General features: G+C 66.0%; 2 protein-coding genes across 8 annotated transcripts; both read right to left on the bottom strand.

Annotated features, from left to right (window-relative positions):
- Positions 1–101: 101 nt before the first annotated feature.
- On the bottom strand, positions 102–4,855 carry CRYBB2 (crystallin beta B2). Of its 3 annotated transcripts, none has more exons than XM_090063557.1 (5): positions 2,396–4,855; positions 1,326–1,444; positions 1,079–1,211; positions 808–950; positions 102–696 (listed from the first exon to the last, which is right to left on the bottom strand). In XM_090063557.1, the coding sequence occupies exons 1-5, from the start codon at positions 2,588–2,590 to the stop codon at positions 528–530; spliced, it is 759 nt and encodes a 252-aa protein (XP_089919683.1). In that variant the 5' UTR covers positions 2,591–4,855; the 3' UTR covers positions 102–527. The 3 variants fall into 3 exon arrangements, with proteins under 3 accessions (XP_089919683.1, XP_089919684.1, XP_089919682.1); XM_090063558.1 differs by having other exon boundaries at positions 1,079–1,444; positions 2,396–2,467; positions 2,829–4,855; XM_090063556.1 differs by having other exon boundaries at positions 1,079–1,444.
- Positions 4,856–6,238: 1,383 nt separating this feature from the next.
- Positions 6,239–10,427, bottom strand: CRYBB3 (crystallin beta B3). 5 transcript variants are annotated; one of them, XM_090063562.1, is made up of 5 exons: positions 9,188–9,312; positions 7,678–7,796; positions 7,404–7,536; positions 6,975–7,117; positions 6,239–6,548 (listed from the first exon to the last, which is right to left on the bottom strand). In XM_090063562.1, exons 1-5 carry the CDS (start codon positions 9,260–9,262, stop codon positions 6,383–6,385), a joined length of 636 nt encoding a protein of 211 aa, XP_089919688.1. In that variant the 5' UTR covers positions 9,263–9,312; the 3' UTR covers positions 6,239–6,382. The 5 variants fall into 5 exon arrangements, 2 of the variants coding, with proteins under 2 accessions (XP_089919688.1, XP_089919687.1); XM_090063561.1 differs by having other exon boundaries at positions 7,404–7,796; XR_016444300.1 differs by adding an exon at positions 10,371–10,427 and having other exon boundaries at positions 6,411–6,548; positions 6,975–7,796; positions 9,188–9,267.
- Positions 10,428–10,444: the final 17 nt, after the last annotated feature.

Below are 10,444 nucleotides of genomic sequence, written 5' to 3'. Positions count from 1 at the left end.
CACCGCGCGGCCCCGCCGCCCCCCGCCCGAGCGGCCCCCGCCACGCCTGGAGCGCGGCGAGGCTGCAGCGCCGCCTGGCGGCCGCCCGCCCGAGCGGCAGAGCGCGCCGGCGCCGGGAGAAGCCGCCCGGGCACAGGGGGGCGCCAGGCGCCGGGAGCCCGCCGGGGGGCCCTGGGCCAGCGGGCCTCGTCGCTGTGGGCTGGGGCACCTTGCGCGGGGTTCCCGCAGCGGCCCTCGCCCTCCGGCCTGCGGGCGGGCAGCACCGAGCTGCCCGAGCCGGAGAGCACGGCCCCTCCGCCACGGCCCCCAGCGCCGCCAGGCAGGCCGGCCGGCCGCAAGCCCCCCCCCGCCCCCCGCCGCGCCGACACCAGGCACCAGGCACCAGGCCGGGGTTGCTACTCAAAGCTTTATTGGGCCGCCGCCGCAGCAGCAGCAGCACTCCTCACACCGCGGCGTCGGGGGAGCAACGCCATCGAAACCAGCAGCCGGCCCCGGGGACGCCCGCGCGCTCGCGGCGCGGGGCGGCTCTAGTTGGTGGGGTGGAAAGCCCCGCGCTGGTGCCACTGCATGTCCCGGATGCGCCTGACGGACTGGATCTGCGGGTGCTGGGCGCCGAACTCCGCGCTGTCCTTGTAGTCGCCCTTCTCAAACAGGTACTGGTAGCCGCGGTAGCCCGGGTACTGGTACCCGACCCAGCTGCAAGGGGAGCGGCGCGCGTCAGAGCCCGCGCGCCCCCTGGCGGGCGGGCGGGCGGGAGCGGCGCGCGCGTGAGGGGGGCCGGGCCGGGCCGGCGTGCGAGGGACTCACGTGCCGCTCTGCACCCTCACGGAGGACACCTTCTCCTGGTAGCCGTGAGCGTGGAAGCTGGGCACGTCGTCGTCGATGATCTCGATCTTCTTGCCGGTGAAGCTGGGGTTTTCGAAGAGAACGATCTTGTGCTCCTGGCTGTCCTGAGGGGGCGGCACCGGGGGTCAGGGGGCCTGGGGGGTCTGGCCCCGCCAGCCCGGCTCCCGCTAGGCCCTTTCCCCCACAGCAGGGGCTCTGGCTGCTCCCCCCCGCCCCCCCGGGCTGAGCTCACCACTTTGATGGGGCGCAGGGACCCGAGGATGTCGCTCCTCCGGCTGTTGGTCCAGGCATCCCAGCGCGGGTACTCCCCCTTCTCGAACACAAACTGCTCCCCCTTGCAGCTGGCCTGCTCGTACCCGACCCAGCTGCAACAGAGCCAAGCGTGGCGTGAGGCGCGGGCGGCCTGGACCGCCTTCTCCCCGGCACCGGAAGGGCCGCCGAGTCCCGCCGCGGCACCCCTGCCCCAGCCAGGCACGTACGGTCCAGAGTGCACCAGGATGGAGCCCACTTTCTCCACTCCGGCGTCCTTCAAACTGGTGCAGGACCCGCTGATTTCATGGCAGCGCCCCTGGAAGTTTTCCTGCTCGAAGATGGCGATCTGGGAGCAGGATGGGGCCGCGTGAGCCCGGGGCCCGCGGGGGACCCCCGTCGGCATCGCCACCCGCCTCGGGGGCCCGCAGCCGCGTGAGAGACCCCGCGTGGTGCTGCTCCCGCGCACCCTTGCAGAGGGCACTTAGGGCGCTGCTCGCCTTATCCCGTGCTACGAGTACTAAGCCACGTCCAAACCTGGCCCAGCTCCACCCGCTTCCCCGAGTCCACATGGCAGTGTGCGCAGACCGGACCCTGCCCAGCAGCCACGCCGGGCTTGTCCTCGACCCCACTGACCACCCCGAGGCTTTAAACCTCGGCCGACAGATTGCCCTCCAGCCGGAGGCCCAGGTCGCTCCAGTGGGGCGGCGGCGGGTCCCAGCAACATCAAGAGGGATTAGGGATGGGTGGAGCGGATTAAGGCACCGTCCAGCGAGCCGGGATCTGCCAGCTCAGCATGGGTTTCATGGGTCAGCGAAGCTACAAGGAGAGGATTTGTTGTGTCTGCAGGGAGGAGACGAGATCAGCGGCTCTTTCCAACCATGCCCACAGGGGCTAGACGGGGCCTGAACAAGGGCACGGCGCCCCCCGACCCGCTGCTCCGCCGTGGCCCGTTCCCGAGGGACGAGCTGAGCACCGAGACGCTTGTGCCAGCCTTGTCCTTGGCCCCGTCTGCCCGCACCGAGGTACGTGGGGGATGGGGCTTTACCCCTCCCTTGCTCTGCACTATTAACCAGCACGCCGGCCCACACCGAGTCAGCGCCGCAGCAGCGGGTGAAGGAGGGTGCCACAGGCTCAGGGTGCACGTCCGTCTCAGCCGCGAGCCGGATGGTGCTAAGCAGCCCGCTCCCTCCTACTCCCATCTGCAGCATCGTAGAGGAGAGCCTGGGCTGCCCGCTGGGCCAGCACGGGACGCGGGCACCCGGTGCCGCCTGCACAGCCCCGGGGGACACGCACTGACCTTCGGGGCGGTCTGCTGCTTAGAGAGTGGCAGGTGATGTTCAGAAGCCATGCTGACCCGGATGGGCTGTTCCTTTGGGGAGAAAACGTGACAGTTTAACAGTCCAGCCAGGACCCTGCCACCCCCAGGGCCTGTCCCCGTCCCCGTCCCTGTCCCCGTGGAGAAAGCAACGGAGAATCCGGAGGCAACGTGCATGGCGGGCGATGCCAGGGCCGCTTTCTAGCAATACTCACAGTTACTCAAACCCAAAGCTCAGACCCAGGGAACAAGCAATTCCCTCCCCAGCACAATCAGGTCGCCGTGGCCTGCTGCCACCTCGCTGCCCTTCTCCCTGCGCCCGGGCAGCCGGCTGCCCCCGAGCCGCTGGTTTGCCAGGGACCGGCACAGCGATGGAAACCGAAGCAAAGGAGGAGATGAGAGAGACGTGTCTTACCCGCTGTACCAGTGCCTGCTTGAGCCAGTGCCGGGCCGGGGCTGAGGGGGGCAATTTATAGCGTGCGGCGGGGGCCCAGTGCCAAAGCCGCGCCCCGAGCGAGAATGCAGGATTAGCCCTCAATGGAGATGCGGGTCAGCTGGTCCCCGGCACCATTGTGTCACGAAGCCCCGAGCCAGGCAGTTATTTCATTAGCTGTCACATTTGCAGCGCCCGCTTTGTCGCCTTTGTTGGCAAGGAGCTTTGCAGTTTGCAAGCATCAGCCAAACGCACGCCAGGCCAGGCCCACTGCCCTCAGACAATGCCCCGGACAGCCCGTTTCAGGGCTTTTGGAGCCAGAGGCTTGATCCCTGGAGCAAACTGCCCCCCCGGGAGCAGCACAGAAAACCTGCTGAGCTCAGCTGCCTCCAGCTGCGTGAGCAATGCGCCGGAGCCGTGCGACGACCGGGAAGTCGCCTTTGCTTCCAGCAGCCAGAGGGGCTGCGCGTGCCAGCCCCGCGCCTGCCATACATTGAGCCCCTGGGCGCATGCCGAGGCCTGGGGGACCCTGAATTGTACGGGCTGCTGCTCCCCATGGCAGCAAAAGGCACAGGGACCGCTGGCGTACAGGAGTGGCCTGGCAGAACAACACCCTGGGGCGCTAGCACCGCGGCCAGCTGCTTCACGGAGGGCGCAGGCCGGGCTTCCCAGCCCAGCTGCCCCTGCTCACACATGCCGGCACTGGACACGCAATAGGGAGGCCCTCCAAGCTGCCCCTTGGCCTGGCACCGCTGAGAGCAGCAGCAGGGAGAGGGCAGAGAAGGGCATCGCCCTGGCCTCGGCCTTCGGGACGCAGCCCCGCCAGAGCTGCCACTTGTAGCGTGGTGTGGGACCTGAGCCCTTGCCATGCCCTTGGAAAGCCGCCCCGGGAGTCCTGGCTGGGAGCGCAGCGCCCGGGCAGGCATCTCATCAGCACATCCAGGCCCGGTGCTTTGCACACGCCCCGACTCACCAGCACCGAAGCAAAGGGCAGGCCCCAAGGCAAAGCTGGCAGAGGCAAAGATCTTCAGGCCGGTGCATGCAGGCAGGGCACGAGCCCTGGGCCCAGCCGCCCTGCACCAGGCGATGCTTCTGATGCCCAAGGCAGGGGCGCTTGCACACCCGCAGTCGTGCCAGCCGCTCGGGCCCAGCTCCTGCGCCTCCACGCAGAGCGGCCCCGGGCGCTGGCAGAGACCGTTCCCGACTCGCTGACCGAGCCCCTCCCAGCCCACCACTGCCGCCCAGGCTCCACGGGGCCTTTTGTAGCAGTGCTCGAGCTCGGGAAGGGAAGAGGCCCCTGCCCACGAGGATGCCTCCGGCCCGGCCCCGAAGCCTCACAGCGACGTGTCAGGGGGGTGGTCCAGCAGCCCCAGGCCCCTGGTGTCCCGTTGCGCCGCGATTTCTTCTCCCACGTTGGCCTGCAGCAGGAGGCACGAGCTTTGCACCCAGGGAGCGGAGACGGCGGCAGGACGTGCCCAGTACTGGCCCCAGGCCGGCGCGAGGGCGAGCTCGGAGGCCGGTGCTACCGCTTCGCAGGACAGCCGGGCCCTTCCATAAAGGCTCGTGGGGCTAAGGGAGGCCAGCAGCACAGCGGAGTGGGGCTGCGGGCCCTCGGGAGCTGCCCCAGCCCAGCGCCCCGCCTGGCAGCTGTTGAGGGGCTCCCAGCAGCACTCCAGCGCCGATCACCCTCCGACCTGCTACGTCTCCCGCTGGCCCTGGCCCTTGTGCGCACGGGCACACATGCTTGCAACCCTCTTTCTCACACCCACGTGCGCTGGCAGACTTGCCCGATCGCTCCGTCCTCCCGACTGACCAACGCCACGTCTCCCCACCTCGCTGTCCCCATCGTTTTCTGTGACCTCCCTCTGTCCTGCGACGCTGGCCAACCCATCCACGCCCGTGCGCTGTGGAGATGCAGACGGCGCTGGCCATGCGAGTCCATGCCTGGTGCCGAGCAGAGACATGAGAGCAAGAGCCGTGCAGCCCAAGCAAGTGACTGACGGCCACGGCCTCCTCCACGGCCGGGCCTGGTGCGCCCGCGGCGGGTGCCAAGCTGCTCTCAGCACCTCGTGCCTTTCATCCCCTCATCCGGGGGAGCAAAGCACTAAAATGCACATCCGGGGGAGCTGCTGCCTGGAAACCTCGTTGCAATGCCGTTGCTTGAGGGGTTGGGAGGACGCTGCCGAGCCATCCCTGGCCCCCAGGACCAGAGAAGACATCAGCAGAGCTGTGGCTCGGGGAGTGCCGGAGCACGGGGGAAAGCAGGCCTGGGGCTGCTACGTCCCCAGCCCACCTGGGCGCAGCCTCCACGAGCCAGCCGATGGCCCCAGGGGCACGGGGCTGGTGCTCGTGCAAAGTTGTGCGCACAGTGCCATAGCCTGGCGCACAGCCACAGCCCCCGCTGCCCTGTCTGCACTGTCACTGCAGCAGCCGAAGTCCCTGAGCCCTGCCTGCCCATCCCGGTACCTGGCACGAACTTGCCTGGGCTGCGGTGAGACCAGCCAGGCCTCCAGGGAGCTCGGCTCCCTGCCCTGGCCTGTGAACAACAAGGCTCTCAAGCACCTGGGGCCTCTCCCAGCAAAGCCCCTGCGCCGCTCTCCTACAGCAGTCCCAACGGTCCCGACACACGCGTCCCCCCATGCAGGTCCCCCACGCCCCACCAGCTCTACCGCAAGTACAGAGGCTAATGCGCATGCCCCTGGGCTCCCAGCACCGCTGCTAGGCTGCCCTCCGCCCAGCCCTTCTCCCTTTCGGGCCCAGGTGTTGCATCGTGTGACAGCATTGAGATGCAGACACCAGCACCAAGCCTCGCCTGCAGACGAGCCCAGAGCCACAGTTGCCTCCTCTGCCCTGTGCCACCCTGTGCCCAGGGGCTCCAGTGCCAAGACGGAGCAGGTGCATGGGGCACGCACGCACATGGCACCAGGGCTAAGCAGCAGCAGCTGGAGCTGGGCTATGTTTGCAACGCTGCAGCCTTTCTGCAGTGCCCTCAGGGATGGTACTCGCTTCCCTTCGTCGTGGGTGGCTGGGGCAGGAGCACAAACCCCTTAGGCACAGATCAGGGCCTCATTACGTAGTTTTGCAACACTGGGGACCCATCACAACCCTGCTCAGAGCTCCTGGCTCTCCAACAGCCCCTCACTAGCGCCAAGGATGGGCCAGCCCTGGCTGCATCTGGCGCACCTCCAAGCGGGCAGCACCCCCGGGTCCTGGACGAGGGAGAATGGGAGAGTCCCAGCCTTTTCCACCCTGGGACCCCTCGCCCCAGGGCAGGACCCAGCCCTGCTTGGCAGGCGCAACCTCCCAGGCCGTGCACCCCGGGTAGGCTAGCCGGCCCAGGCCCACGCTCCCACCCCTCTGCGCGCACAGCAGCAAGCCAGGCCACGCCGAAGCCGCCTGTAGCCCAGAGCTTTATTGAGGAGGTTTTTACACGGAAACGAGAGTGCGTTGGAAAGTCACTTGAGCTTCCTCTTCTTGGCGTGCTTGGCAGCAGCGGGAAGGGGCGGCGGCAGCAGGTGCGGGTGCTTGGGTCTCCTTCAGCTGTGCTCGAAGGAGCCGCGCTGGTGCCACTGCTGGTCGCGCACGCGGCGCATGGACTGGATGCGGGGCTGGCTGGCGTCCCACTCATTCCAGTGGCGGTAGTCGCCCTTCTCGAAGACGTACTGGCGGCCTCGGTACCCAGGGAACTCGTAGCCCACCCACCTGCGTGGACGCGAGACGGGCCTCAGTGCCACAGGTGGGGTTGTGGGACCCACAGGCCAGCCCTCTCCTTCCCATGGCTCCCAAGGGGCTCGAGGCAGCACCTGGTCCCCCACAACCAAGCCCCGGTGCGGGAGTGAATGTCCTAATGCTGAAGGATGCTGGAGGCAGCAAGGGAGGAGGAATGGAGGGAAACCCTGCTCAGACCCAGCTCTCCCCTCGGTGCCCTGTGCCACAGGAGATGGGCGCAACAAACCGGGGCTCTGATGTGCTCACGTATCCACCTCCCCCAGTCCGGGGTTCAGACTGGCTCGTGGTGACCACGTCTTCCCGCCCTGCCGAGTCCCTCCATCCATCACATCACCGAGGCAGGGACCCCCCAGCCTGGCAGGACCCATCCCTGCCCCTGCCCCCGCAGCCCGGCCTTACGTTCCCTTCAGCGCCTTGACACTGGCCACGCGGTCCTGGAAGCCGTGGGCCCAGAGGCTCGGGACGTCGTCGTCGACAATCTCCATCTTCCTGCCGGTGAACCGGGGGTTCTCAAACAGGTGGATCTTGTGGTCGGTGCTGTCCTGCGGGGCAAAGGCCGTGGCAGTGAGCGCTCCCTCCGCACCACGGCCAGGCGGGACACGGGGCAAGCACCTTCCCAAACTGAGGAGGTGCCAGATCCAAGCCCCCAATCCTGCCAACAGCGCATGGCAAAGCCCAGGCCAGCAACGGGCCACAGCCCGACCCCCTTGTCCCAGCCAGCCCCCAACCCTGGGGGGGATGGGAGAAGGCTGGGAGCAGTTTTGGAGCCTCCCAGGGACCCCCTCCCCAACCCTGCGAGCCAGCTGGGGCAGCGCGGGTGCGACTCACGATGCCCAGGGGGCGGATGGACATGAGGCGGTCGCTGCTGTGGCTGTTGGACCATGCGTCCCAGCGCGGGTAGTCTCCCTTCTCCAGCACGTACTGCTCCCCGGCGAACGCCTGGCGCTCGAAGCCCAGCCACCTGCCGGGAGAAGCCGGGTCAGTGCCGGGACCAGGGGCTGGAAGGCAGGACCCCACTAGCCAGCAGCCCTCTCCTCCCCCCTGCCCGCCGAGCCACGTCCCCCCGCCCCGGCAGCGCTCAGCCCCTGCCTTGGGTACGTACGGGCCCGACTCCACCTGGATGGAGCCCACCTTCTCCAGCGCCTTCTCTGTCACGTTGGGGCTCTCCTCGGTCAGCACCAACTTCCGGCCCTGGAAGTTCTCCAGCTCATAGACGGTGATCTGCAAGGAGGGGCCATGCAGTCATGCTGCCTCCCGGGAGAGGAGCAGGCCCGCCCCAGCCCCAGGTGCACTGGAATCGACCCTGCCACCTCCCGACACTGGAACTGGCCCAGGGCCAGCAACCCTCCTGCAAGGCGGACGGCTCCTGTTCGGACTCCAGAGTCAGTACTGAGCACAAAGCACAGGGTGCAATTTCACCCAGGGTCAGCGGAGGCAGAGGGCAAACCAGGCACTGGCCTGTCGAACCGACCCGAGATGTGCTCAGCCTGCCCACAGCTCACCCGGGACCCTGCTCCAAGCTGCAGTCTGCCCCCCCCGAGGCTGGTGCACTATGCCCGGCTTCTCTCCCCTCCAGATCCTTGTCCTGGCCTTTCCTTCCAGCACGGGTTGAGTTAGCTGCATTTGCGCCTGGGGCCCTCTGGGTAGCACAGCTGCTCCTTCCCAACCCCAGCCCAACTTGCTGAGGTCGAGTTGCAAACCCAGGAGCAGGAAACAGCAGCTCTAAAGGCAACGCCAGTGGCGATGCCCTGAGAGAAAAGCCGTAGCACCAACCTGCACCGCGTGCATGGGAGCTGCCAGCCACCGCCACCAGCAGAAATCCCCAGGCAGGGAATTGCAGGGGGCACCCAGAGCCAGCAAGCCCACCGGACCTAGCCCTCAAGCATGTATGGGCAAGACCCTCTGCCATGCGGAGCCTACAAAACCAAGAGCCACCGTACAATGGCACGCAATCACGGGGCTGACACCATCTCCTCTCCAGAGCGGGGGGAAGCTGCACCGGAGGGGTGTTATCAAATGCTAGGGACACTAGCCCTTGCCTTGTGCTGCTGCCCTGTCTAGTCCCTGCAGAGCCTTGGTGGGTACAAATGCCCATGCTGCTGCAATGGCCTGACGTTTTTCTGTGCTTTCACAGAGAAAGCACGGCAGTAGCACCGGCCCTGTGCGGGGCTTCAATGTCACCCTTGTTCACAGCATTTCTCTGCCTGCCCCCCCCCCCCAGGAGACCCGCCTGCGAGCAGTCACAACAGCCACCCAAGCTGCTTTCACCAGCAGAGACAGGGCCATGCTGCGGCCATAAGGAATTTAGCTTCAGAAAAGGTCTCTTCCCTGACAGAGACCCTCTGCTAAGCCGCTACGGATGAGCGGGTGATTGGGATGGGAAGGAGGCCTGGAGCAGCCCCCTTCTGCAAGTATGCACAGGGAAGAGGCAGGAGGGACAGCATCAAGCAGCTGTGCGCTGCTCGGGGTGGCAGGATGGGGCTGGTTGAAAATGGGTGACAATAAACAACTGCCGTATGCTAGAGCTCGAGTCTGCTCCCTTGGCCACTGGCTCGGAGGCCTGCATTACCCCTGAAGCAACATGAGCCCGTGACCAACCATCACATCTGTACCTTGAATGTGCCAGTTCTTCCACCGAAAGTGTCCCCAGTGGCCATCTGCTCAGAAGGGCTCAGCTGGTCAGTCATTGTGCCTGGAAAATCCCGAATCGCAAGGCGTCAGCACCACACCACGTTCGTTGCGTCCCGTTAGGCACTAAAGCAGGTGCTGGAGCGTCAGGCACCTGCTGACGGTGAGAGCATCTCGCCTAACCTGCAGCGTGACAGGCCAGAGCGTCCGACCCAGCCATTCCTGTAGAGCCCAGTCAGTGGGATGGGGATAGCAATGACACCATCTACAAAGGCTCAGGTGGGGGCATGGCAACACCACAGCCTCTGCAGAGCCGCTCCAGCAGCTAGTGGCATTCACTGCCTCCGCTTCCCAGCATGGGTTGGTCTGGGTCTGCAAGGCCATCAAGCATCCCCTGACTACACTCGCTGGACATGGCCCAGCCCCATTCAAACACCATCTTTCAATCAGCACCAGGATGTCGGTGGCTGCCTATCTCGGCACACCCCCTGCCCCTTTGCAAGCTCATGCGAGGACACAGCTGGCCAGCCGTTCCTTTGCCCCAGTCACCAGGAATATGCAGGGCCAGCGGAGAAGAAAAAAAGAAACTAAGCTCCACTCTTGCCCTTGCAAAAAAATACTAATTAAAACCCCATGGCAAGGCTCCCAAATGGGAACATTACTCTGCTAACGTGCCTGTGCTAACTGCTAGAAGCAACCTAAGTCAAACGAGCATGGCCACCAGCTGCCGCTACCTCTTCCGGAGGAGTTTCGGCTGTGCCGGGCCAGGCCGGGAGGCCAGCGTATTTATGGGGTGCCTCTGAATAGAGCAGCGCATGGTTTCGATGCTGATGCAGCAGCTGTCTGTTGAATTCCGTCCAGCAGATTTCACTTCAATAGCAAGGGCTCGCGGCACGCTGTGGAAACAGTATTCAGATATCTCCCCGCCGCGCCTTAGACCCTGCCGCACAGATTAGTGGCGAGCTCCGCATCAGCATGTTCGCATTGCTCCTCTCCAGACTCTTTGGAAAACTCCCCCATCAGCGGTTTGCGGAGGGCCCCAAGCCGAGCACGGCAAAAACAGTGCAACACACTGACGGTATGTTGCCAGCCTCGAAGTGAGCCGGGGTAGGGCAAGGGCCCAGTGTCAGGGGGTGCCTGTGGTCCCGCAGCCGGGGAGCCACTTACCTGTCGGATGATGACGCGCGAGCTGCTAGTCTCCATCCTCCTCTTCCTTCCCATCCTGTCCCCGTGTCACCCAT

This window comes from Crocodylus siamensis, chromosome 9, assembly GCF_052110815.1.
Source record: "Crocodylus siamensis isolate JL-2025a chromosome 9, ASM5211081v1, whole genome shotgun sequence".
NCBI lineage: Eukaryota > Metazoa > Chordata > Crocodylia > Crocodylidae > Crocodylus > Crocodylus siamensis.
This window is presented reverse-complemented; position numbering and strand designations above follow the sequence as displayed.

Excerpts from the sequence above, each read along its gene's own strand:
- CRYBB2 (XM_090063556.1), bottom strand. The coding sequence starts at position 2,590 with ATGCACGTTGCCTCCGGATTCTCCGTTGCTTTCTCCACGGGGACAGGG. Across the intron at positions 951-1,078 it reads CCCTGCGCCCCATCAAAGTG|GACAGCCAGGAGCACAAGAT; the intron begins GTGAGCTCAGCC and ends CCGCCCCCTCAG. Across the intron at positions 697-807 it reads GTGAGGGTGCAGAGCGGCAC|CTGGGTCGGGTACCAGTACC; the intron begins GTGAGTCCCTCG and ends CTCCCCTTGCAG.
- CRYBB3 (XM_090063561.1), bottom strand. The coding sequence starts at position 9,262 with ATGACTGACCAGCTGAGCCCTTCTGAGCAGATGGCCACTGGGGACACT. Across the intron at positions 7,797-9,187 it reads GAAGAACTGGCACATTCAAG|ATCACCGTCTATGAGCTGGA; the intron begins GTACAGATGTGA and ends CCCTCCTTGCAG. Across the intron at positions 7,118-7,403 it reads CCATCCGCCCCCTGGGCATC|GACAGCACCGACCACAAGAT; the intron begins GTGAGTCGCACC and ends TTTGCCCCGCAG.